The sequence below is a fragment of the Schistocerca nitens genome, chromosome 6 (assembly GCF_023898315.1).
Source record: "Schistocerca nitens isolate TAMUIC-IGC-003100 chromosome 6, iqSchNite1.1, whole genome shotgun sequence".
Classification (NCBI taxonomy): domain Eukaryota; kingdom Metazoa; phylum Arthropoda; class Insecta; order Orthoptera; family Acrididae; genus Schistocerca; species Schistocerca nitens.
In genome coordinates, this window is record NC_064619.1 from 245,070,997 (window position 1) to 245,096,218 (window position 25,222).

The 25,222-nt window shown below is 40.7% G+C and overlaps 1 protein-coding gene across 1 annotated transcript in view; it reads right to left on the reverse strand.

Annotated features, from left to right (window-relative positions):
• The window catches only part of LOC126262215 (deoxynucleoside kinase-like), a 95,555-nt gene that overhangs the window by 22,762 nt on the left and 47,571 nt on the right, over nucleotides 1-25,222 (reverse strand). Inside the window, exons 3-4 of the mRNA XM_049958650.1 lie at nucleotides 19,171-19,289; nucleotides 18,929-19,083 (exon numbers count right to left, since the gene is read on the reverse strand). Coding sequence (XP_049814607.1) covers nucleotides 18,929-19,083; nucleotides 19,171-19,289 — 274 coding nt within the window. The remainder of the gene's footprint in view (nucleotides 1-18,928; nucleotides 19,084-19,170; nucleotides 19,290-25,222) is intronic.

A 25,222-nucleotide genomic window follows, 5' to 3' on the forward strand; every position in this document is an offset into this window, starting at 1 on the left:
ATGGTACATATCCTCACATACGAAAACAAACTTTGTATTGTAAATATGTAAATCCTTTTGAAATTTATGATATAATTCTTTCACACTGACATTTATTTTAACAAAAGTTTACACAGTGCTATAATTATTTGTGAGAAGCCCTCACATATTGGAAATTTTAGTATTAAGTTCAGAAATTCTTACACCTATATTATGTGACAATGTTTTGTGTGAACCATATCATTTGAATTAGAGATGAATATGGTATTTTTGAATAATATTAATTGACTTGCATGAATAGTGCATTAAGTTGCGCAGATCTTAGACACTAAATTTTGTATATGTTATTTAAATATCAACTGTACTTTCGTAGGCTATACTGTGACTTTATAACATGATGATGATCTTACTAATTTGTATGTCAAGCTGATTAAAGTTGTACATTTCAGAAAACTGAAAAAACAAATTTCATAAATACAATATCATACACAGGTGTAAATGAAATAGTTATTTAAAACTTTTACTTTAGTCATTTGCAAATTTTACCTTTCTTTATTTTGTGTACCTAATGTGTTAATATATTGAACAAATTAGTCTGTGCGATTATTCCAAATTACATTTTTCTTGTATTCCTACATTTATTTTATGCTTAATTAATTGTTTAATGAACAGTGCCACAGTGCACTCATACCAGTAATTAATCTGTCTGATGTAACTCACATAAAATCTCAGTTTGCTTTTGTATTTTGCACTCAGTAACATGTTTATGAACATGGTAGGAATATTTTGTTTTCAATAATTACCAAGTAATTGATCTAAACTTGCTATGCCAAGTAGTGCAAAATGTATTTTGCAGCTTACAATTTTATTTTTGGCAAATCAGCTGGCTATTTTTCATAAACATATTTTCTGGAGTTCACACACATGGCACGAATACTTTTCATTTTTTCTTTTGACTGTAATTAACTAAAATGTAATATATTGTTATTTTCTGGAAACCTGTAAATTATTTCAGAATTATTAATGAAATCATGTCTGCATCCAAACACAATTGTTAAGCATTATTTTTGTTATTTTTCTATGAATGTGAATTACTTTTGTTACCCACTTTTAATTGTCATTTCTTAAAATTTGTAAATTCTGATTGTCAATGATCGTCATAAATCATATAAATACCAGCAGTTTGTGAACAGCAGAAAGCCTGTTTCGTACCATCCGTCAACAGCACAGCACGTAGAATTTTGTTTACATGTTTTTCGTCACCAAACATCTTGTGTGCGAATAAACCAATTTTGTGGAAGATCTGTACCTGGAATTTATTTCTAGATGTGCATCTACAAAGATATTCCGCAGGCCACTGTAAGGTGCATGGTGGAGGGTGCCTGTACTACTACTTGTTATTTGCTTTCCTCTTTCATATATTACACAATGCGTTTTGTAGAGCAGCACAGAGAAGAACTCAGGAGCATATGCACCAAAGCTACACCTCAAGAATGAAGATCTAAAAGTTATGTAATTCCATGAACATTTTTGGTTATAAAATTACATCTCTAAATTAATGAACGGTTGATTTTTCAGTTCAATCAATTTGTTGAGATAATTGCATATCAGCGGAGGGGGGGGCTATTTTTTAAATTCCTAAGGTTCACATAGTTATTGTGGTCAAAAAACTTTCGACATAAATTTTCAACTTTTGTAAGTTTTCAAGTACTTTAATTATCAGCAACCATTATGAGAAGGAAAGTTGCTACTCACCATATAGCAGAGATGCTGGGTCGCAGATAGGCACAACAAAAGACTCTCACAATTAAAACCTCTGGCCATTAAGGTCTTCGTCAACATCACACACACACACACACACACACACACACACACACACACGGCTGTCTCAGGCAACTGAAACCACTCTGCGAGCAGCAGCACCAGTACGTGATGGAAGTGGTGACTGGGGTAAAGAGGAGGATGGGGCAGGGAGGGAGAAGGATAGTAAGGTGGGGGTGGCGGACAATGGAGTGCTACAGGTCAGATGGATGGCAGGGGAGGGGTGGGTAGGTGGGGGGAGGGGGAAGTAGCAGCAAAGGAGAGAAATAAAAAGAGTGGGTGTAGTGGTGGAATGATGGCTGTGTAATGCTGGACTGGAAACAAGGACGGGGCTGGATGGGTGAGGACAGTTGCTAATGAAAGTTGAGACCAGGAAGATTACGGGTACGTAGGGTGTATTGCAGGGAAAGTTCCCATGTGCGCAATTCAGAAAAGCAAGTGTCGGTGTGGAGGATCCATATGGCACAGGCTGTGAAGCAGTCACTGACATGAAGGATGTCATGTTTGGCAGCGTGTTCAGCAAAAGGGGGGGTCCACTTGTTTCTTGGCCACAGTTTGTCAGTGGCCATTCATGTGGACAAACAGCTTGTTGGTTGTCATGCCTACATAGAATGCAGCACAGTGGTTGCAGCTTATCTTGTAGGCCACATGACTAGTTTCACAGGTAGCCCCGCCAATGTTGCGATAGGTGATGTTAGTGACTGGACTGGAGTAGGTGGTGGTTGGATGATGTATGGGACAGGTCTTGCATCTAGGTCTATTATTGGGGTAAGAGCCATGAAGTAAGGAATTGGGAGCAGGGGTTGTGTAAGGATGAGCGACGAGTACACATTGTGTAGGTTCGGTGGATGGCGGAATACCACTGTGTGTGTGGGGGAGGGGAGGGAGAGGGGTGGAAAGGATAGTTGGCATGACATTTTCCTCATTTCAGGACATGATGAGAGATAATCAAAACCCTGTCAGAGAATGTAATTCAATAGCTCCAGTCCTGAGTGGAACTGAGTTACAAAGAGAGTGCTCTTCTGTGGCTGGACGGTGGGACTTTGGGAGGTGATGGGAGACTGGAAAGATAAGGCACACAAGATTTGTTTTGTGCAAGGCTGGGACGATAATTACAGTCTCTGAAGGCTTTAGTGAGACCATCACTATATTTCGAGAGGGACTGCCCGTCACTGCAGATGTGATGACCATGGGTAGCAAGGCTGTAAGGAAGGGACTCCTTAGTATGGAGTGTATGGCAGCTGTTGAAATGGAGGTATTGCTGGTGGTTAGTAGGTTTGATGTGGACGGAGGTACTGATGTAGCTATCTTTGAGGTGGATGTCAACATTAGGAAGAAGGTGGCTAGTTGTGTTGAGTAGGACCAGGTGAAGCAAATGGGGGAGAAATAGTTGAGGTTCTGGAGGAAGGTGGATAGGGTGTTCTCACCTTTGATCCAGATAGCAAAGATGTCATCAATGAATCGGAATCAGGAGATGGGTTTAGGACTCTGGATTTTTAAGAAGGATTCCTTTAGATGGCCCATGAATATGTTGGCATAGGATGGTGCCATGAGGGTACCTATAACTGTACCACAGATTTGTTTGTAGGTAATCCCTTCAAAGGAGAAGTAATTGTGGGTGAGGATATAGTTAGTCATGGCGACTAGGAAGGAGGTTGTCGGTTTGGAATCCATCGGGCATTGGGAAAGTTTGTGTTCAATAGCAGTAAGGCCATGTGGATTAGGAATGTTAGTTAATATACAGGGAGGTGGTATCAGAAGTGATGAGCAGGGCACCATGTAGTAAAGGGACAGGAACTGTTGAGAGTCAGTTTAGGAAATGGTTTATATCTTTTATATAGGAAGGTAGGTTCTGGGTAATAGGTTGAAGGTGTTGGTCTACGAGAGCAAAGATTCTCTTGGTGGAGGCACAGTAACCGGCCACAATGGGGCATCCTGGGTGGTTAGGTTTATGGACTTTAGGAAGCATGTAGAAGGTAGGAATGCAGGGAGTGGTGGGGGTGAGTAGAGAGATGGAGTCTGGGGAGAGGTTCTGGGATGGGCCTCAGGATTTGAGTAGTTACTGGAGATCCTGATGGAATACTGGAATGGAGTCACTGTGGCAAGATTTGTAGGTGGAAATATCTGAGAGCTGGCAGAGTCCTTCTGCCAGATAATCGGTGTGGTTCACAATAACAGTTGTGATGCCTCTGTCTGCAGGTAGGATTATTAGATCGGGATCAATTTTTACATGGTGGACTGTGGCTCTTTCTGTGGATGTAAGGTTAGTTTGCTTGTTCAGGGATTTGGGGAACGATGGTGAGGCAAGTTTAGAGGTTAAGAGATTCTGGAAAGTTAACAGGGGGTGGTTTGAGGGCAGTGGGGGTGGATGACAGCTCAGTGGAGGAGTGAACTGAGTTAGGTGAGGTTCAATATTGGTCTTTGTTTGAGTCCGATTGGTAGGGTTCACGGCAAAAAAGTGTTTCCACTGTAGGGACCGGGTGGTGGAGAGAAGATCTTCAACAAGTCTGGCATAATTGAATTTGGGAGTGGGCCAAAAGGTGAGGCCTTTGGAAAGGACTGGTATTTCTGTGGGCCTAAGGGTTCTGGAGGAAAGGTTCATGACTGTGTTGCAGGTCTGTTTAGGTTCTGGATTCTGTGCGGTTGTGGGAGGGATTTTGGAGGGTGGAGTAAAAGTAGTAGGTCTGCGAGACAGCGTTTGTCAGCTATGAGGGGACTTGTGTGAGGTTTGAGGTGGTCGTAGAGATGGTGGACAATGGTACTTCAAGGTGGGGGTAGGAAGTGAGCAGGATGGAGAGCTTTTCGAAGTGGCATTGTGCATGTTGCTCAAGTTGCGGCAGGGCAACCTGCGATGATCACGGGTGGCTAGGCTGTACAGAAGGGACTTCTTGGTATTGAACGCGTGGCACCTGTCAAAATGGAGGTACTGCTGGTAGTCAGTAGGCTTGATACAGGTGGAGGTACTGATGTAGCCATTTTTGAGGTAGAGGTCAACATCTATGAAAGTGGCTTGTTGGGTTGAGTAGGACTAGGCAAAGGAAATGGAGGAGAAGTTGTTGAGGTCCTGGAAGAATGTGGATAGGGTGTCCTCACCTTTGATCCACATAGCAAAGATGTCATCAATGAATCTGAACTAGGTGAGGGGTTTAGGAACCTGGGTTTTTAAGGATTCCTTTGAGTGACTCATGAATAGATTGACATAGGATGGTGTCATGCAGGTGCCCATAGCCCTACCCTGGATATGTTTGCAGGTAATGCCTTCAAAGTAGAAGTAATTGTGGTTGAGGATATAGTTGGTCATGGCAACTAGGAAGGAGGTTGTCTCCAGTCCAGTCACTAACATCTCCTATCCTGTCAGAGGCGGGGCTACCTGTGAAAGCAGTCATGTGGTCTACAAGCTAAGCTGCAACCCTGTGCTGTATTCTATGTAGTCATGACAACCAATAAGCTGTCTGTCTGCATGGGTGCCCACTGACAAACTGTGGCCGAGAAACTGAGAGGCTTTTTGTTGTGCCTATCTGAGACTCAGCATTTATGCTATGTGGTAAGTAGCAACTTTCATTCTCATAATTGTTACATTCCATCCTGTATTTTCCATTGTTTGATTTTTGCCGGACGGCTTTTCTTCAATCCTGACCCGTGCTGTTTTCCTTTGTTACTATTTTCTTTTGCATCACTATACCCAATGTCTGTCCTCCTTTCTCTTTTTTCCTGTGTTTCTCTTGTCACCTTACAAAATGCATTATTTACAAGCCACACTGTAACAATTGTCTTGGCCATGCACAATAGACGGCTACAAGACCATGCTGATTGTTGGTGCAGCATCTTATGTCTCACATTACTCCCACTTATATAATTAATACTATACTTTCAAACTGATCACTCTGCCTGCATCATTTCCTGTATTTTTGCATATTAACTCCCACACATTTCCGGTGCCACATGATCTTGTATATTATCCTACGAAACCCTCCCCACTCCCCGCTGTTTCTCCATTCTATCCCAGTTTGCACCCACAATTCCACCATCTAGTCACATCTGCCATCCCCATTCTTCACACTTATCCACCATCAGACCTGCTACACACAGTAATATATATATATTTTTATTAGCAATTCTTTACTTTGATCCATGTGACTTCTCACCAATCTTAGGCAGTTTTCGCCTTTCACAGTCGTTGGTTCCCTCATATTTCATCTTGTTTTCCACTTTTGCATCCATTTCATCCTTTTCATGTTTATTTTGGTGTTTTTTGCGAAACTTTTTAGACATAATTCTATGTTATTTATGTAATTTTTCACATTTTCCCACCACTACGGATCCTTGCTCCTTCTATCTGCACCAATACAGAAAACTTTCCTTACCCCTGGCCAGATCCCAGTCCCACATATCGTTCCTGCATTGTCGCTTGGCTCATGGAACCCCCCTAATGCTCTTACCATCAAGTTATCCATCTCTCACTGCCACCCCTTCTTCTGCAGTGACCTCCACCTGTTCAGATTCTGCCATTCCTTAGCCCTCACCAACATAGTCCTGCAAAACCATATCAAACAAACCCAAACCTCCTAGCAGTACCTTCTCTCCATCTGCAAAGTTCTTCTGCTGTGCAATCCCAAATTCCTGCAACTCATAACACACATTGAAACTCTTGCCCTGGAGGATCTTCAGCAATATGCACAACGCCACTTCAAAAAGCTCTCCATCCTGCTCACTTCTTACTCCCACCTTGGAGTACCAATCTTACAACCACCTCCAAACCTCCCCCATGTCCCCTCATAGCTGTCAAAATCTGACTCACAGGCCTACTGTACATACCCCACCCTCCAAAACTACTTCTAATGACCACACAGAATCCAGAACCCAAACAGACCCACAACACAGTCATGAACCTTTCCTCAAGAACCCTTAGGCCCACAGAAATATCAGTCCTTTCCAAAGGCCTCACCTTTTGTTCCACTACCAAATTCTATCATGCGAGACTTGTTAAAAGATCTTCTATCCACCACCTGGTCCCTACAGTGGAAATACTTTTTCGCCACCAACCCTACCAATCAGATTCAACCAAAGACCAATACTGAACCTTACCTAACTCAGTTCACTCTTCCACTGAGCTGTCATCCACCCCCACTGCCCCCAAACCACCCGCTTGTTAACTTTCCAGAATTTCTTAACCTCGAACCTTGCCTCACCATAATTCCCCAAATCCATCAACATGCAAACTAACCTTACATCCGCAGAAAGAGCCACAGTCCAACATCTAAAAACTGATCCTGACCTTACAATCATACCTGCAGACAAAGACTCCACCACTGTTGTTTTGAACCGCAAGGATTACCTGGCAGAATGACTCCACAAGCTGTCAGGTACTTCTACCTACAAATCTTGTCAGAGTGAGCCCATTCCAGTAATCCAGCAGGATCTCCAGTAACTACTCAAATTCTTAGGCCCATCCCAGAATCTCTCTCTGGAATCCATCCCTCTACTCACCCCTTCCACTCCCCGCACTCTTACCTTCTGCATGCTTCCTAAAGTCCATAAACCCAACGACCCAGGACACCCCATTGTGGCTGGTTACTGTGCCTCCACCAAGAGAATCTTTGCTCTCGTAGACCAACACCTTCAACCTATTACCCAGAACCTACCCTCCTATATAAAAGATATAAACCATTTCCTAAACTGACTCTCCACAGTTCCTGTCTCTTTACTACATGGTGCCCTGCTCATCACTGTTGATACCACCTCCCTGTATATTAACTAACATTCCTAATCCACATGGCCTTATCACTATTGAACACTGCCTTTCCCAATGCATGATGGATTACAAACCAACAACCTCCTTCCTGGTTACCATGACCAACTATAGCCTCACCCACAATTACTTCTCCTTTGAAGGGATTACCTACAAACAAATCTGGCTCATGGCTATGGGTACCCACAAGGCATCACCCTATGTCAACCTATTTATAGGCCAGCTAGAGGAATTCTTCATAAAAACCCAGAGTTCTAAACCCCTCACCTTGTTCAGATTCATTGATGACATCTTTGCTATCTGGATCGAAGGTGAGGAGACCCTATCCACATTCTTCCAGTACCTCAACAACTTCTCCCCCATTTGCTTCACCTGGTCCTACTCAATGCAACAAGCCACCTTCCTACATGTTGACCTCCATCTCAAAGATGGCTACATCAGTACCTCCACCCATATCATACCTACTGACCACCAGCAATACCTCCATTTTGACAGCTGCCACACATATCATACCAAGAAGTCCCCTCCGTACAGCCCAGCCACCCGTGGTCATCACATCTGCAGTGACAAGCAGTCCATTTCAAATTATACTGAGGGTCTCACCAAAGCCTTCGCAGACCATAATCATCCCCCCAACCTTGTATAAAAACAAATTTCCCATGCCTTACCTTTCCAGTCTCCCTCAACCACCCAAAGTCCCACCACCCAGCCACAGAGGAGCATTCCCCTCGTAACTCAGTACCACCCAGGACTGGAGCAACTAAATTACATTCTCTGCCAGGATTTTGATTATCTCTCATCATGCACTGAAATGAGAAATGTCGTTCCCACTATCCTTTCCACCTCTCCCACTGTGGTATTCCACCATTCACTGAACCTACACAATATACTCATCCATCCTTACACAACCCCCACTCCCAATCTCATACCCCTGTGATAGACCTAGATGTAAAACGTGTGCCATACATCGTGCAACCACCACCTACTCCAGTCCAGTCACTAACATCAGCTATCACAACATAGGCAGGGCTACCTGTGAAACCAGTCATGTGCTCTACAAGATAAGCTGCAATCATTGTGCTGCATTCTATGTAGGCATGACAACCAACAAGCTGTCTGTCTGCATGAATGGCCACCGACAAATTGTGGCCAACAAACAAGTGCACCACCCTGTTGCTGGACACCCTGCGAAATATGACCTCCTTCATGTTAATGACTGCTGCACAGCCTGTGCCATATGGATCCTCCCCACCAGCACCAGCTTTTCTGAATTGTGCAGGTGGGAACTTTCCCTGCAATACATTCAATGTTTCCATAACTGTTGTGGCCTCAACCTTCATTAGTCACTGTCCTCATCTATCCAGCCCCTTTCCTGTTCCCATTCCAGCAGTGCACAGCTGTCATTCCACCACCACACCCAGTGTTTTTATTTCACTCATTTTCCGCTACTTGCCCCCCCCCCCCCCCCCCATCCCCCTGCCCATCTCTCTCCTGTCATCCATCTGACCTGCAGCACTTCACTGTCCACCACCCCCACCATACTATCCCTCCTCCTCCCTGCCTCAGCCTCCTCTTTACCCCAACCCAGTCGCCACTCCCATCATGCACTGCTGCTCGCACTGTGGTTTTAGTTGCCTGAGATGGCAGCCGTATTTGCGAGATGCGTATCCGTGTGTGTGTGTGTGTGTGTGTGTGTGTGTGTGTGTGTGTGTGTGTGTGTGGGTGTGTGCGCGCGCGTGCGCGCGTGCATGTGTGTGTCATGTTGACAAGGTTTTAATGGCCAAAAGCTTTAATTGTGAGAGTCTTTTTGTTGTGCCAATCTGCGACTCAGCATCTCTGCTAAATGGTGAGCTGCAAATTTCCTTCTCATAATTGTTACATTCCATCCTGGACTTTCAATTGTTTAATTATCAGCAATCCATGTTATACACATTCCACACCATGCTGACTTCTTTCCCATTAGCTGTTCCATTTTAGTTATCAGTCTTTGTTATGTTGTCCTTTTATTGTTCCATTTCCCTGAAACTATCTTTTTTACCTTTCTTTCCTGCCACTCTGTGCAGAGACCTGATTTAAATTCCTATTTTCTATAATTTTGTTCACTGCAATCCTTGTAGATAACAAAACATCTTACAGTAGCAAATTCTTTCAAATGGATACTGTGATGTGAACAGTATTTCTAAAGAATGTTCTCATAAATTGTATCTTTGGTTCATGGCAGAAATTAGTTAAAAGCTGCCCAATATTAAAGACATGTGCTAACTGGCAAATTTGTCAATCATCCTGTGCTGGCATAAACTGTCGCCAGCACACTGGTTGACAAAGAGGTTGCAAGAAGATCGATAATTAGCGCTGAATCAAGCACTCTTATCAGGAGAGAGACCAAAGACAGACTCACAAGCAACTCGCTGCCAATGCCTTCTCGGCTACAAGTATTTAGATCGCAGCCATGGAGTGGAGGGTCCAGTCAGTCGCAGTCAGAGTCACAGTCTCTACTTCAGAGTCAGACAGTACATAGTGAACAGAGTAGTGTACATGGTGGGACTTCTACTTCACCAGCAGTGAAGCTAACGTGGACTATCACAGAAGAGCTTGTACCACAACACGTGGACTAGCTTAGACATAAGTACCTTTCTGTTCTTGTTAATAAAGAACCCTGTTAATACATGTGTGCAGTCGTGTTATAGAAAGAAATTCAAGCCACCAACCAACATCCTCTCCTTGCTTTCCATGGTACAAGACTCTACAGCGGCAATGATGATACAAAAGTGGTACTGACGAAAATTTTGTGCAGATCGAAGTTAATCAACTTGGACAAAGATTTTATTAGCTTCTCTTGTTTTTTAGCTTGCAGAAGTGTTCATTTAGCTAATGTGTTGTTTGTTCATGCGTGTATTCCAGGAGGGGAGCCGCAGAACTAATCGAATTTCTCTTTTCAGAGGCTTTGCTTGCTTGTTTGCTATAATGTATTTGTGTAAACAATGGTTGCCCCACACCTTCCAGTCCCAGCCCCCATGCCTCAGCCACAGATGGCCAAAACGATGGATCTAAATGTTTTTATTTTCAGAACCGACAAATTGCTACCTAGCTGATGACGGTACAACAACTACTGGCTGCACAAACTGCATAGGCCACACAACAGACCAACAAATCAGCCCGAGTGCCGCCGACAAGCACACCACTGCTCCGGAAATTTAACGACGTGGAAAAGTAATGGCTCGAATACCTGACGTTCACGAAGTTCAAGGAACTATAAAGCTACGACACTTACTTTCGATTGTGGGATCCCCAGTGTTCAGGTTCATACAAAAACTATTCCCAGCTGCATCTCCCAATGAAGTCAGTTATGACCAAGTAATCACCGCATTAACTGAATATTATGACCAGCAAGTCCAAGTGGCTGCAGCCAGATGTCAGTTTTTTGCTTGCAGAAAAAGCCTCCAGAACAGATGTACCATCAGTGGTACACAGAATTAACAGGCATGACTAGGAAATGTATATTTAAGTGCAGTTGTGGCAACGTTTACAGTGATTTAATAATTAGAGAAGCAATAACATTAAACGTCCCAGATAGTAGAATACAAGTACAGATCTTAAAGTACTCTGATCCATCACTTCCTCAAGTGTTGCAAACCTTAGAGCAATACGATTTGGGTGCCACAGTGGCTGATAAGGCGCCAATTCGTCGGGTCGAGTCACCCCTCGCTTGCGACCATCCCGTGCAGCCACATCGCTGAGTGTGTACACAGCTGCAGGGACAGGCATGTAGAAATGTAAACAGCCCTGTGAACTTAGTGAAGTCTTGCCCTAGATGTTTTGCTTGCCACAAAAGACAGGATCGCACATCATGTAATGCAACATGTTACAAGTACAGAAAAAAAAGGCCGTGTCCAAGCAGTTTGTTTGCAATGGCACAAAAATGTCAATTTTACCCACTCAGAAAAAACAGGCTCATGCACATGCAGTGAACATTGTGTTTTCGAAACCTACAACAGGTTCTGACAAAAGTAAGATTAAGGTTGTGCCTCATTCTCACACTAGTGCTGTGCAACGGCATTCTAGCAAACTATTTGTCTCATTACACATTGCTGGTCATTGTGTGAACTTTCAGTTGAACACAGGTGCCTCAGTAACTTTGTTTAATCATGCCATGTATGAACAGCTAGGCTCACCACGCCTTTCTAAATCTTACAACGGACAGGAAGTTCCAGTGCTTGGATAGTGTAGTTTGTTGGCCACTTACAAATCTCACTCTAGGACAGTGAATTTTACAGTGTTGAAATCCAGAGAGAGTGAGTACATTTTCAGTTTAGATGCTTTGATTTGTTTGGACTAAGCATCAATGGCAACATGCTTTCCATATCAGCTTTTGCATCAAAAGACAGTGTCACTAGTTTGTTTAAAGAATTTCATGAACTATTTTCAGAAGGAATGGGGAAAGCTAATGACTTCACAGTGCATGTTACGGACAATGCACAGCCTAAGTTTTTCTGGGCCCGCCCCGTTCCAATTGCATTAAGAGACAAAATAGCCAGTGAACTGAAAGAATTGCAAGATACTGGTGTAATTGATCCTAGTCGAGCTAGTCAGTGGCCGAGTCCTCTCGTTTTGTTGCGTAAGCCTTCTGGTTGCATCCGCATTTGTGTTGACTTCTAAGTCTACATTCAAACCACAGACAGTAGTTGACACTTATCCGTTACCTCGCCCTGATGAACTCGTGGACAGGCTTGGTGCTGGACATTGCTATTCTAAGACAGATTTGTGTGATACCTACTTGCAAATACCATTGGATGAAGAATCACAGAAAGTGTTTGTTGTAAATACACATTTAGGCCTGTTCAAGTATTTGCATTTGCCCTTTGGCAGTGCTTCCGCACCCACCATTTTTCAACATTACTTGGAACAGCTGACTGCAATAGTGTCATTTTGTTCAAATTACCTTGATGATATTATCATCTCAGGTCAAACACCAGAGGAACACATCAACTTGCATACTCTTTTTTGAGTGTTGTCAGAAGCAGGACTCAAGTGTCGTCTTGAAAAGTGTGAATTTTTCGAGTTGAACTACAGTAATTAGGTCATTTCATAAACAGTCAGGGTATGCTTCCCCTCCAATATCATTTGCTAGCAATCCATGACCTGCCTGTTCCTCGCAATGTGTCTGAACTGCAGTCAGTAGTAGCCAAGATGACATCCTAAATTTGGTTCATACCGCTCAAATCATGGCTCCATTGCATCGCTTGCATCACAAAAATTTACCTTTTGTATGGACTAAAGACTGTCAAGACACATTTCAGAAACTCAAAAATGCTTTTCTTAGATGTTTAGTGCATTTTGACCCTGCCAAGCCGGTATTTTTGCAAGTCAATGCTTCTTCCTAGAGAATTGGCGCTGTGCTTTCACACAAAATTGGTGCACAGACAAACCTATTGCTTTTGCCTCAAAGTTGTTAACTCAAACTCAGTGCAATTATTCTCAAATTGAAAAAGAAGCTCTTGCTATTGTATATGGAGTGGCAAAATTCCATCACTATTCGTATAGTCGCAAGTTCTATTTAGTGACAGATCAGAAGCCTTTGCAGTCCTTGTTTCGTCTGTGAAAGCCGGTTCCTACCCACTCTGCTCAAAAATTGCAATGACAGACTTCACTGCTTTCACAGTATCAGTATGAAATTGTGTACAGACGTATGGCAAAGCATGGCAATGCAGATGCCCTGTCTCACCTTCCGATTGGCCCAGACTCCAATTTTGATGAATCTGCCGCATCTTGTTGCCAAAAGGATACACAGGACTCTGAGTTGCTGGTATTGTTTTTCTTGCACTACAGAAAAATTGCACAGGCCATGGAAGCAGACCCAGACCTCAAGATTTTGTTGCATTACATTCGTACATCTTGGCCTCGTTCATTGAACAGTATCCAGAAATCAGCTGTGAGCCAATACTTTGTTCGTTAGCATAACCTTTCTGTACAACAAGGTGTGATTCTAGTTCAAAATGACAGTGGACAATTGCGTGCGCTTATTCCAAAAGTATTGCAAAAGGATGTGTTGCAATTGCTCCACCAAGTACATTGATGATATGTTCACACTAAACAGTTAGCGTGACGGCACTGTACTTGGTAGGGCATGGACACCCACACTGAACAGATGACATCACAGTGTCGTGCATCTGCAAAAAACCAATCCGCTCCACCACAAACATTCTCAACTTGGCCTAAGACTCAATGCGCCATGGCAGCAAGTGCACATACACTTTGCAGGGCCATTCTGGAACACTCGTTGGCTCATAGTGGTAGACTCTTTTAGCAAGTTTCCATTTGCGATGCCTATGAACTGAAGTGTTGTCCTCCATATTTTACATAGAAGGTTTGCCAGAAGTACTTGTGTCAGACAATGGACACAGTTCACTTCATGTGATTTTGACCAATTTTGTGAACTAAATGGCATTCATCATCTAACAAGTGCTCTGTTTCACCCGCAGTCCATCGGAGAAGCAGAATACTTTGCACGCACTTTTAAGCAACAGATGGCCAAGCTTTGCACCACCCGCACAAGGGAACAGTGCTGCAACCCTTTCTTGCCTCCTATCGCTTACACCCATGAGGCAGATTATCACCGGTGGAACTTCTGCATGGCCACGGCCATTGGATGCTGTTACACTTGCTACATCCTTCACAGCATCTGGCACCGCCAGTGGTCTACAAGTATTGCTTTGTGCTGCATGAGCTCGTTCTTTTCAGGGTTTATGGCAACTGTGGGTGCTGGGAAAGAGGCATGATCCAGGAATGCATTGGTTCTTTTATGTATTTGACTGCAGGTCCCGATGATTTTACAGCGCTGCCACCATAACCAAATTTGCGCATGTCATTTGCCCAGTGATTCTTCTGCTTTTCTTCCCTCAGATTCATGGCCCCATGGGGCCACAAAGCCTTCGCAGCTGCCCACCAGTGCCACCACGGCACCCCAGGAGGAGCAGCAGATGGATGCTGCATCCTCAGCTCCGCCATCCGAACTTGCCGACCCAATGGACCTGGACCCACCACTGCCGTTGCTGTCACTGTCATCATCATCCAAGAACATGCCTTCAGGCCTGAACATTTGCTCTGGGAGCAGTTTTACAGAGGATGTTTCTGTTGCCTCGCAAGCCAGTAAGCCAAATGATGGGATATGGTTCCTGGCTCATCTCTATGTCCAGCATCCTTCCTTCCTCCCTGTTGTTGTTTGCACCCTCACTATGCGACAACAGTGCAGCATTCTGGGGGGGAGGAATGTGCAGAAATAAGCTGTCACCAGCACACCGGTTGGCAAAGAGGTTGCAAGATAATAGGTGCTGAATAAAGTCCGGCTATCAGGAGAGAGGCCAAAGACAGCCTTGCAAGCAATGCGTCACCATTGCCCTCTCGACCGCAAGCATTTAGATTACTGTCACGGACCAGAGGGACCAGCCAGTTGCAGAGTCACAGTCTTTAGCTTAGAGTTAGTCAGTAAATAGTGACCAGAGTAGTGTACATAGCAGGACTTGTACTTCACCAGCAGTGAGGCTAATGTGGACTATCACAGGAGAGCTTGTACCTCAACACTTGGACTAGCTTAAAGATAAGTAGCTGTCTGTTCTGGTTAATAGAGAACACTGTTAATACATGTGTGCAGTTGTGTTGTAGAAAGAGGATACAGGCAACCAAACAATATCCTCTCCCTGCTTCCCATGGTGCAAGATTCTACAGTGGCAACGATGACACAAAATGTCCATTGATGACTTCTCTAATCAGCGACCATGTAATTTGTGTTGAATGCCAGTGACATCATTTTTAAATGGTAATATGATGCCTGAAATAAAGGCAGAGTACAGTAATAATTGTAGTGTCACTGACAATCTATTTGCTGAATCACAACATCAGTCATTGGAATATGAACCAGCTGTAGAGTGGTGAATGTATACAGCGTAAATAATGACTTTAAAAAAAGTAGCAGCAATAAGAATGGCAAGATGTGAGACAACTGTAACTTATCTTCTTGTTGCAACTGTTAAGAGTTATGAAGAAGCTTATCGTAATGTGCATACAGTTGAATTGATGATTTGTAATAAGACTGCAACTCATGTTGTTCTTGTAATTGTCAAAACAGTAAAGAAAACTTAGCATATCAGGTGCTGTAATTGATGTACAAAATTATTTAAAATAACAATCTTAAAGACGTGCATTGCTCAGTTAGGAAGGGGGATATATTTAGAATTATGGAGACTGTCAGTAACACTGCTGCCTTTTCCGTGATAACTTTCAATACAGTTACAATAAATACTTATTTATTCCAATATCCTCATGCAAATGCGTTTTTTGCTGATGAGGAATTAATGGGAATCATGTCAACGTAGCATCATCTTTTTCACTTCATGCAGATCTTTGCAGTACCAGTCACCACAATGAGATGATAAATAAACTTATTTTTGCAATCAAGACTAGCGTTTTAACATTTAGTGGAAATATAGTCATCGATCTCCTCAGAGGGCAATGACCCCTAATACAACAGTGAAACTGAAGGAGATCCCTTGCTGGAATGATTCCGTTCAGTGCTACAAAAAAGGAACAAGGCAGGTTAAGGAGAATCAGAGAGCTGCAGAAAAGAATGTGGCTGAGCTTTGAGAATTAGATAAAAATACAGAGACATGACACTAAAGCTAAGAGAGGTATTAATTCTGAAAAAAATAATAATACTGGACAAAATTTTGTGAGAAACTGGAAGGAGACTGTAGAAACAACAATAAACTGCTGAAGCATCATATCGAGGTATGAGGGTATATGAAAATGGATGGAGAAATATTTTTTTATGTTGGAATGGATCTAACAGAGAAAGAACCAGGAAAATCTGAAACTCAGGGAGGTGACATGCCACTGACTTGGTCTGAAGTTGAAAATACCCTGAAGAGCATGAAGAAAGGCAAATCATCAGATATATATGAAGTGAGTACAGACGTGATCAAAGCTGCTGGAATTCATGAGCTCCACTGGCTGTACAAAGTTATAAATACTGTTTGGAAAAAAGGAAAAATACCAGTAAATTGCACAAAAGATGTCTAACACTCATCTTCAAGAAAGGAAGCAGGCAGAAATGTGGCAACAATAGAGGAACCACACTCCTGTCTTGTGGACTTAGTTGAAAGAGAAAATTACTGAATGCTATATAAGAACCACTGTTGAACCATAGCTTGAGGGAGAGCAGTATGGTTACAGAGGTAAAAAAACAAAAAAAATAATTTTTGCTGTTATAATAATAATTGAAATATACTGAGAGAAAGGACGATATACCATCTTTATCTTCCTAGTGTTAAGAAAGATGTCTATGATAGTTTGCAAAGAAACAAATTACAGGAAGGTCTGGCAAGGAGGAATGCACCAGACTCTTATCAACAAATGAGTAATGTTGTACAACCACTGCTAGAGCTACATTCAGATGATTTATCATAAACAAAGGAGTGCAACAGGGAGTTTGTTATAACTTTTCATCACTGTCACTGATGAAAAATAATGAAGAGTGAAACAAAAAGCTGATAAGGAATTCAACACATTGCCTTTGCAGATGATGTGGTGATATGGGAAGCACAGAAGAAACTAATTATGTGGAATCACCAGCTGAAGCAGTTTGGTCTTAATAATCAGGCACACAAAAATAATTCTGATGACAGCCAACAGACAAAGATTACATGTGACCATCAATCTGGATGGAAATAAGTTAGAAAATATTAATCTCTTCCAGCACCTGGTAGTATTGTAGCTAAAGAAGAAAAGTCTTCTGCAGAAATCATGAATAGAATTCAAAAAGCAGCTACTTTTACCACCAAGTTAAGTCCCTCCTTTGGGTTAACCTACTCCCTGTACGACCAAAAAAAAGTCAGTATCAGACATATGGTTTAACACTATCTACGAATGGTCTTGGCAGCCAGAGACTGTGGTCACATGTGTTAGAGTTGCTTTTGTGTGTGTGTGTTTTTTGTTTAATTCTGATGAAGGCCTTTTCAGTTGAAAGCTTACGTGTTTGACAGTCTTTTTGTTGTGCCTACCTGTGGCTCAACATCTCCAGTATATAGTGAGTAGTAATCTGTACCTTTCATAATATTATTGTTATGTCCTTGAAGTGAGTAACATCAACAGTAGAGAAAATGGTAGTTCCTGGCTATAGAAATGGAATTCCTAAGATCAGTGCTTCAAAAAACAAGAAAAGCCAAGGGACAAAATGAATAGATCTGTCAAGAAACAAGCAAGGCAACCATTATGCAAAAACATAAGAAAATCAAGGTTGAAATTGTTTGTATGTGTAGAGACAATGGATCAAACAATTATAGTGAGAAAAATAACTCGAAAATAAACTTGGAGGCAAGAGACCTAAAGGTGGCCCAGGAAATTTTGGATCACTCAAATGAACCACAGATTTTGAAGGATAAGGAGTGGAATGGTACCAGGTTGAGACAGAAGTATACATGGACAGACAAAGATGGAAAATGATCTTATACCTCACCCATACAACTGGAGATGGTTAATGGATGATGGTGGTGGTGGTGGTGGTGGTGGTGGTGGTGATGATGATGATGATGACTTAATATACACATATTTAATGTGATAATAGATAAAGTTTGGAACTTTCATTTCTACTCAGATTCCACACTGATATATTGTGCAATACAATGATTTAATCTAACTGTCAATGTGTTTTTTATTTATAACTGCCACAAAAATGGTATCTCATTTCTTGTGACTTACCATTACTTTTGTTATATACCCATAAAAATAAGGCAAAAGAAATAAACATTACTATAATTCAAGTCATTGTTTGCTCAACTGCAGGAGAAAGGACAATTGTTCTTGAGAGACTGATTACACATTGGATATTTTCAGTTCACATTTCCAAAAGTTCTTTTCAGTGGGATCATTGGAGATGTTAATAATAATAATAATAATAATAATAATAATAATAATAATCACAAGTCTTTCAATTGTTGCCACATTGGTGACTTGAATATCATTAAAACCGACAGCACCCATTTTTTTCCAGGCAGTCACCCATCCAAGTATTGGCTGTGCACAATGTTGCTTAGCTTTGGTGATCTGGTGGGAACCAGTGACACCAATGTGGCACAGCTATTGGGTTCGTAAATATTGAATGAATGAATGAACATATGGGTAATGAGCAAAGTATGAATTCCCTCTGAATGCTGAGAGTGATTTTTCCTGATTCATCCAACCACCCAACATTTAAAGTTGAGGCAAAATCTGTTTTTGAGATAAATTACTTTTACTTTGTGACATAATACTGTACTTCAATATTTTTTAATAAATTGTAGCCTAATCTACAAGTACTTCCCATTCTACTCACATAAGTTTAATACTTACAGGAGCAGGACAAGAAAACGCACTTCTCTCATACAGCCATTTCTCATGTAACTGGTGAAGTTTCTCTAAATACTCCAATGAAATGTTGGCCTCTTCTTTACGACCTCTAGATACAATTCTTTTATGAACAACCTTTGGATCCGTTCTGAGATAAACTGCAATGATACACAACAAGAAATAAATTTAAAATAAATGAATACTTTTTGTAAATGCATGGTACATTTCCCAAACATGTTACAAACCAATCAGGTCACAGCGCAGATCTACTCTGGACATAAGCCACTTGAACCACTCATCCAGCACAACATACTCAGCATCAGCCAGATTCCCATTATTTTTTAAATTCTCAACAAAGCAATATCTGTTAAATGAATAAATAACATTGTTCATTCACTGCAAACATTGATAAAACTTCTAAGTGCCCCTAAATTTGGATACTGCACTCATTAAAAAGCTGTTGTTAAAGTTACAGTTCATTAAAAGTTTAATTTCAGTGCATCTGCAGCTGAAAAAGTGTTAGCATAAATATATTTACAGTAACTAAGTGTGAAATAGTGATAGTAGTCAAGAGTTTTCAGGACAATGAAGCTAACGGCTACTTACTATAGTATTGTTACAAACAATAGTCAATATTTTCTAACACATTATTTATAAAAAAAGCATTTGCACTCTTTTTATTAATTAAGAGGATAAAAATAACAAACTGTGTTACTACATTTTAGTAAAAAGTTGTTTCACATTATATCTGTGCAGTAAATGCAACTTAACCGGATCTCAGTCTCCAGAATAGCCACAATTAAATCAAGTACAGGAAACATCTTTTATGGAAAATATTTAATAATACATGGTGTCCCACTCAAACCTCCCCGATTTCAAGGTCTCGGGAGAGAAAAACCACAGTAGATATGACAATGAGAAATGCACAACATTGTAGAGCGTATCAAAGAATTTATATTCCCACATCAGAAGTGCAAAGTATCGTCGGCAGAGTGCAGCAGGGGATCATGAAGTAAAAATGGCAACTCCATAGCAGTGCGCGCAAGCAGTAATGTGGTTTGCAGAAACAAAATCGCCAATTACTGTGCAAAGAAATTATCGTCGTGTGTGTGAATATGATCCACCTGATGTGAAAACAATTAAGGAATGGTATAGGAAGTTTCTGGTGACAGGAAGTGTTCTGAAACATTCTGGCAGTGCACATTACTGAGTTTCAGAAGCAAAAGTGGAGGACATCAGACAAACTTTTCTCAGAAGCCCACGTAAGTCAATTTGTCAAGCATCTAGGCAACTTGATGTACCTCGATCAACATTACATCATGTAGTTCACCAGCGTCTTCATATGTGTGCTTACAAAGTGCAAATTCTGCAAATCTGATGCTGAACAACAAACCACACTGACAACAATTTTCTGCAGATATGCTGCAGCATATTGATATGGATGCCAACTTCCTGGAAAGATGTTTATTCTCAGATGAGGCAACTTTTCATCTATCAGGAAGAGTTAATAGGCATAATGTTTGGATTTGGGGTTTGCATAATCTGCACGTCATTGAACATGTTCGTGATAGCCGTAAACTAAATGTCTGGTGCAGGCTAATGCACGACACGACTGTTGGACCGTTCTTCTTTGTGGAACAAACAGTGAATGGGACAGTGTATCTGGACATGTTGGAGCAGTTTGTGTACCCTCAGATATGAGACTTGCCACCCAACATCAGTTTTCAACAAGATAGAGCTCTGCCGCATTGGTCAATGGCTGTTCGTAAGTTCCTGGATAGGAAATTTCCCAATCGTTGGATCGGATGCGGAGGACCTGGCCACCAAATTCACCTAACATTATGCTGCTTGATTTCTTCGTGTGGGGATTTGTGAAGGACCACGTGTATGTAACCAAAGTAGACGATATTCCTATGTGGCGACATCAATATCACTAATGCGATTGCAACAATAACAGAGGAAATGTTACTGAGAAATTGGCAAGAAATTGAATATAGACTCGATATTCTTCGTACTACAAATGGTTTACATGTAGAGGTGTATTGATGATAAATAAATAAATTATTTGAGATGCTCTACAATGTGGTGCATTTTTCATTGTTATATCTACTATGATTTTTGTTTCCTGGGTCTTTGAAAACAGGGAAGTTTGAGTGGGACACCCTGTATAATATTTAGCTAGCTCAATGATGTGTGTATATCATATACACAAGCTTCTTGCATAAATGACATTTCATTATCATGTCAGTCATTCTTTAGTAAATAAAATTACAAGAAGTCATGTAATAAAATTTTTCATTGAACTGTTACCACACAGCAATCTTCCTAGACAAAAAACTACTTTCATAATGGACAAGTTTGGAAACTGCTGCAGAGTAGTGTGAAGTGGTCAGCTGTGGAGGTGTGAAGTATGTGAGTTTACAAGCCTAGCTGGCTCCTGGCTTGGCCCGGGAGGCTAGGTAGATTTTAATAAGCTTGATCACAGCAGGGTGTTGAGTACAAAGGTGGTCTAGCATAGGTAACAGCCGAAAATATGTGAAAGGATACCGATACTCCAGCCAGCTATGAATGCATGCACAACTGCCAGTGTCACTTTCCAGCTTTGAAATATTTCTCACCAAAATTACATACGAAAATACAGAATTGAATCCAATGGACCTATGTAATAAATGAGGATACTAAAGTGTGTATCATGAGTTTAGTGTAGCATAGCATGATGCTGCAAAAACTCTCATGTTTAATTAACTTCAAGTTTTATAAGCAATGGTAGCAAAAACACTTTAATTTACACTACTGGTAAATCAAAATTTTCACAAAGTAATGACAGCAAAAACACTTAAAATTACACAACTAGTGAATCAAAGCTGCCACAATCATAAACATTATATCAAACAGAAGATGAACTGTACAGTGAATACATACTGACATGGTTTGTTTGGCACTCAACTGGATCCACAGTATCAATGATTTGATTAAAATAAACTAATTAAATTGAACAGAATGAAACATACTCAACAGTCACACATTTACTGATGTCGGTATGTGTTACCCTATACCTTTACCACTTTCCTAAACGAATTTGTGTTTAGATATGTAAGATATTTCTGTGCCAAATTAAGTATTTTGCAATTAGATTGTGCCTCCAGTTAAGTCGGCTGAGATTCAAATTTAGTGTGTGCAGCATAAAAACCAATAGCAACACATAAACAAGCAGGGAATTGTGCTCTGTTTTAAGATGCCACAATTGTAAGTATAGAAATATTTACTTGTATTTGCTTATTTTAAAAGTTGTGCATATGGCACCATATAATGTTTTCATCAATAGTTAGTGTAATAAGTAGGTTGGTTTTGTAAGGTCAGCAAGTGACCACCGTGAGCAGGTGGCCATTTCAATAAGTTTTAAGAGAAATTACATACTTTCAGTTATTAACATTTTGACATAATTTTGTAAGAAGTTGTAAACATGATTAGACTATATTATGCTTCTGCCTAATGTCAAGCAGATAGTTACCAAGAGAACAATCGCCTGCCAAATGGTGGTGGTGATATAAGCAGATGCACCACTTCATTTAGTCACTTAGTATCAACAATACCACAAGGCTGCATCAGGGCAATGTGTACAGTTGCCACCCCAAAGAGCCCAAGTGGACATTATGGAGCCAATGTTCACAGATAGCTCAGTGCATGTGAACTTTCAAAAACATCACACTCAACATACTTAACTTTTTTCCTGTTAACTGACAGGATATTTTCTCTCGGAACTGTATAACTTATCAGTCCTTTGAATGATTATGGTTTTATACATGGGCGTAGAACTTCCTGGCGCTTTAGAAAACTAAACACAGGGGAAAAAAATGAGTTTTGGAAAGATCTTTGATGTGCAGCAACATGTACACTGCATATTTTCGTATTACGAAAGTATAAATTCGAATTCCACCAAACACCGCATATAACTTTCCGAAGCATTGAAATCGAGATTGCAATGCACTTTTGTAAGCCAGTCATAGCTCATGTCACGTGATCTCGCCAGCCGATGACAGCTGGTATTCAGAGCATAGGACATGTGATGTAGTCAGCCAATAGCAACATCACTGTTAAGTAGCACGAACACACAGATAGAAAAAGTTAATGGTTTAAATTAATATGTATAGTGTTGCTACACAAAACAGAAAGCTTTAACATATAATATTGGTATATAAGATTAATATGCTGCAAGAGAAGGTAAGCTTTCACATATAAAGTTCGTCTTTTATGCACGTATTACACTTTAAGGTATATCACACAAATGTGCCAGTAAAATTTTTAATAACGGCATAAATGTCTGATGTTCTGGGGTTGAAATTCATCTAAATGGCTCATCATCAAAGAGTCAATTTTTAAATGAGAGTCAAATGCTCTGTGATTTAAGAAATTCATCGTACATTCTCGCACAGGATACAGTAATATCCTTTGTTGGAGTATCGGTTCTTACCAGTCACAATTACAAAAATTTAACTGATAACAAAAACAATGGAAGATTCCCAGAATTATAAAAAATTCCCAGGTTTTTCCAGTTTTCTCCCGGATGAAAAAATTCCCGGGTTTTTTCCAGATCTCTCGGTTGTCCCGGGTCATATACACCCTGTTAATGTATATTTTCTCTAAATGAATTACCGCAAATTGTTGCTAATCTGCGTTTCCATAATTCTGCCATAATTTGTACAAACGTACTAGGCCCTTTGAGGAGGCTGTATAGCTGCTGCATGCAAGAAAGCTGCTTCATAATGGCAACCACATTTCTTGGTAAGGGGTTCTCTTCCTGCCACCTATTTATAATGGACACAAAGTATATTTGGTGAATACAATACTATGGTTTCCATTGGTTTAAATAGGTGGGGCTGCTGTGCCTCATGGTCTTCTGCACTTAATCACTATCATTTGATTGTGTCTGATGGACAGTCGGTTGTGAGTCTGGGTAGCTTTTGGCATGATTTTGAACCTGGTCTCTCAGAGAAATCCAGCATCACCATTTTGACACTTGAAAATTTTATGGGTGGTAGAATTTTTGAGCAGTGCATGGGGACTTAGGCATTTTCTAGCTGCTTTTGAATGTTGTATGTTGTTGCAACTGGAAGAGTTTAGCTTTGCACAATTGATAGTTCTGTTTTGTACTGAAGTTTAGTGCACCGTGAAGCAGCATCACTGATAACTTTAATATTGACTTGTAGTCAGATAGAGGATTTCGGTTCAGCTTTTGTGATAGGTGATCATACTGGGGAATCTGCCAAATCTTTTTCACTATTCATGCAATCTTAACTGCATTTAGCAATCATCTTAATTCTTTAACCTCGATGCAGAAGCCTATACATATTTGAGTAAAATTTGATATAAAATGAGAGTCTGGAGGGCACTCCTACATTTTACATAATATTTTATTTAACAGTCTCGATCACAAAGTTTAGAACAAGATTACTGGTTTCAGCTATGCAGTAGCCATCTTCAGAATCTACAATAAAACTAGAAGGAGAAAACATTACTCTCTGCTACATTAAAACATTACAAAACAAAACAGAAATTATAATAAAAACATGATATATCTCTCATTCTGCTGCACTGCAACATGTCATAAACATGTAAAAATAACATGAGTTTAAGTTGCCATGCATGCTTCAAGTGTATATATACTGTAGGATGCAAATGCTGTTCTGGATGTCACTGATGCACGCAGATAATTGTACAATGTAATTAAAAGAAGGTCCATTTAGAGATACATTTCTTCAAAATATTCTCAGGTGTATATAAGTGAGCAAAAGAACTTTTATATTTCATTACATATAGCTGCCATTGCAGTTTGTCGGTTGACGGGCAGTGCTATGGTTGTCGGTTCACACATACAAATGTCCCTCACCCCATTACTGCCCCAACATGATATGTTGTCCAGATCATCCGGCAACAGGGCAATCCCACAGCCAATCGGAGCACATGGCGCCAAGTTTCCATAGTTCAAAAATTGTGCGTTGTCGACCTACACAACATTAGTAATTCTTGTTCCTACTGGTATCAGCTATCCAGGGTTAATATATTGTGACACACTTTTTCTCCACCCTGTATATACTGGTTGAAGTATGCATGGTAACTTTCACTCATGTTTATTTTTACATGTTTATGATTTGTCGCAGTGTAGCAGCATGAGAGGTAGATTGTGTTTATATTATGATTTCTGTTTTGATTTGTAACCTTTCAATGTAATAGACAGTAATGCTTTCTTCTTTTACATCTGTTGTAGATTTTGAAGACAGCTATTACATAGCTGCAACC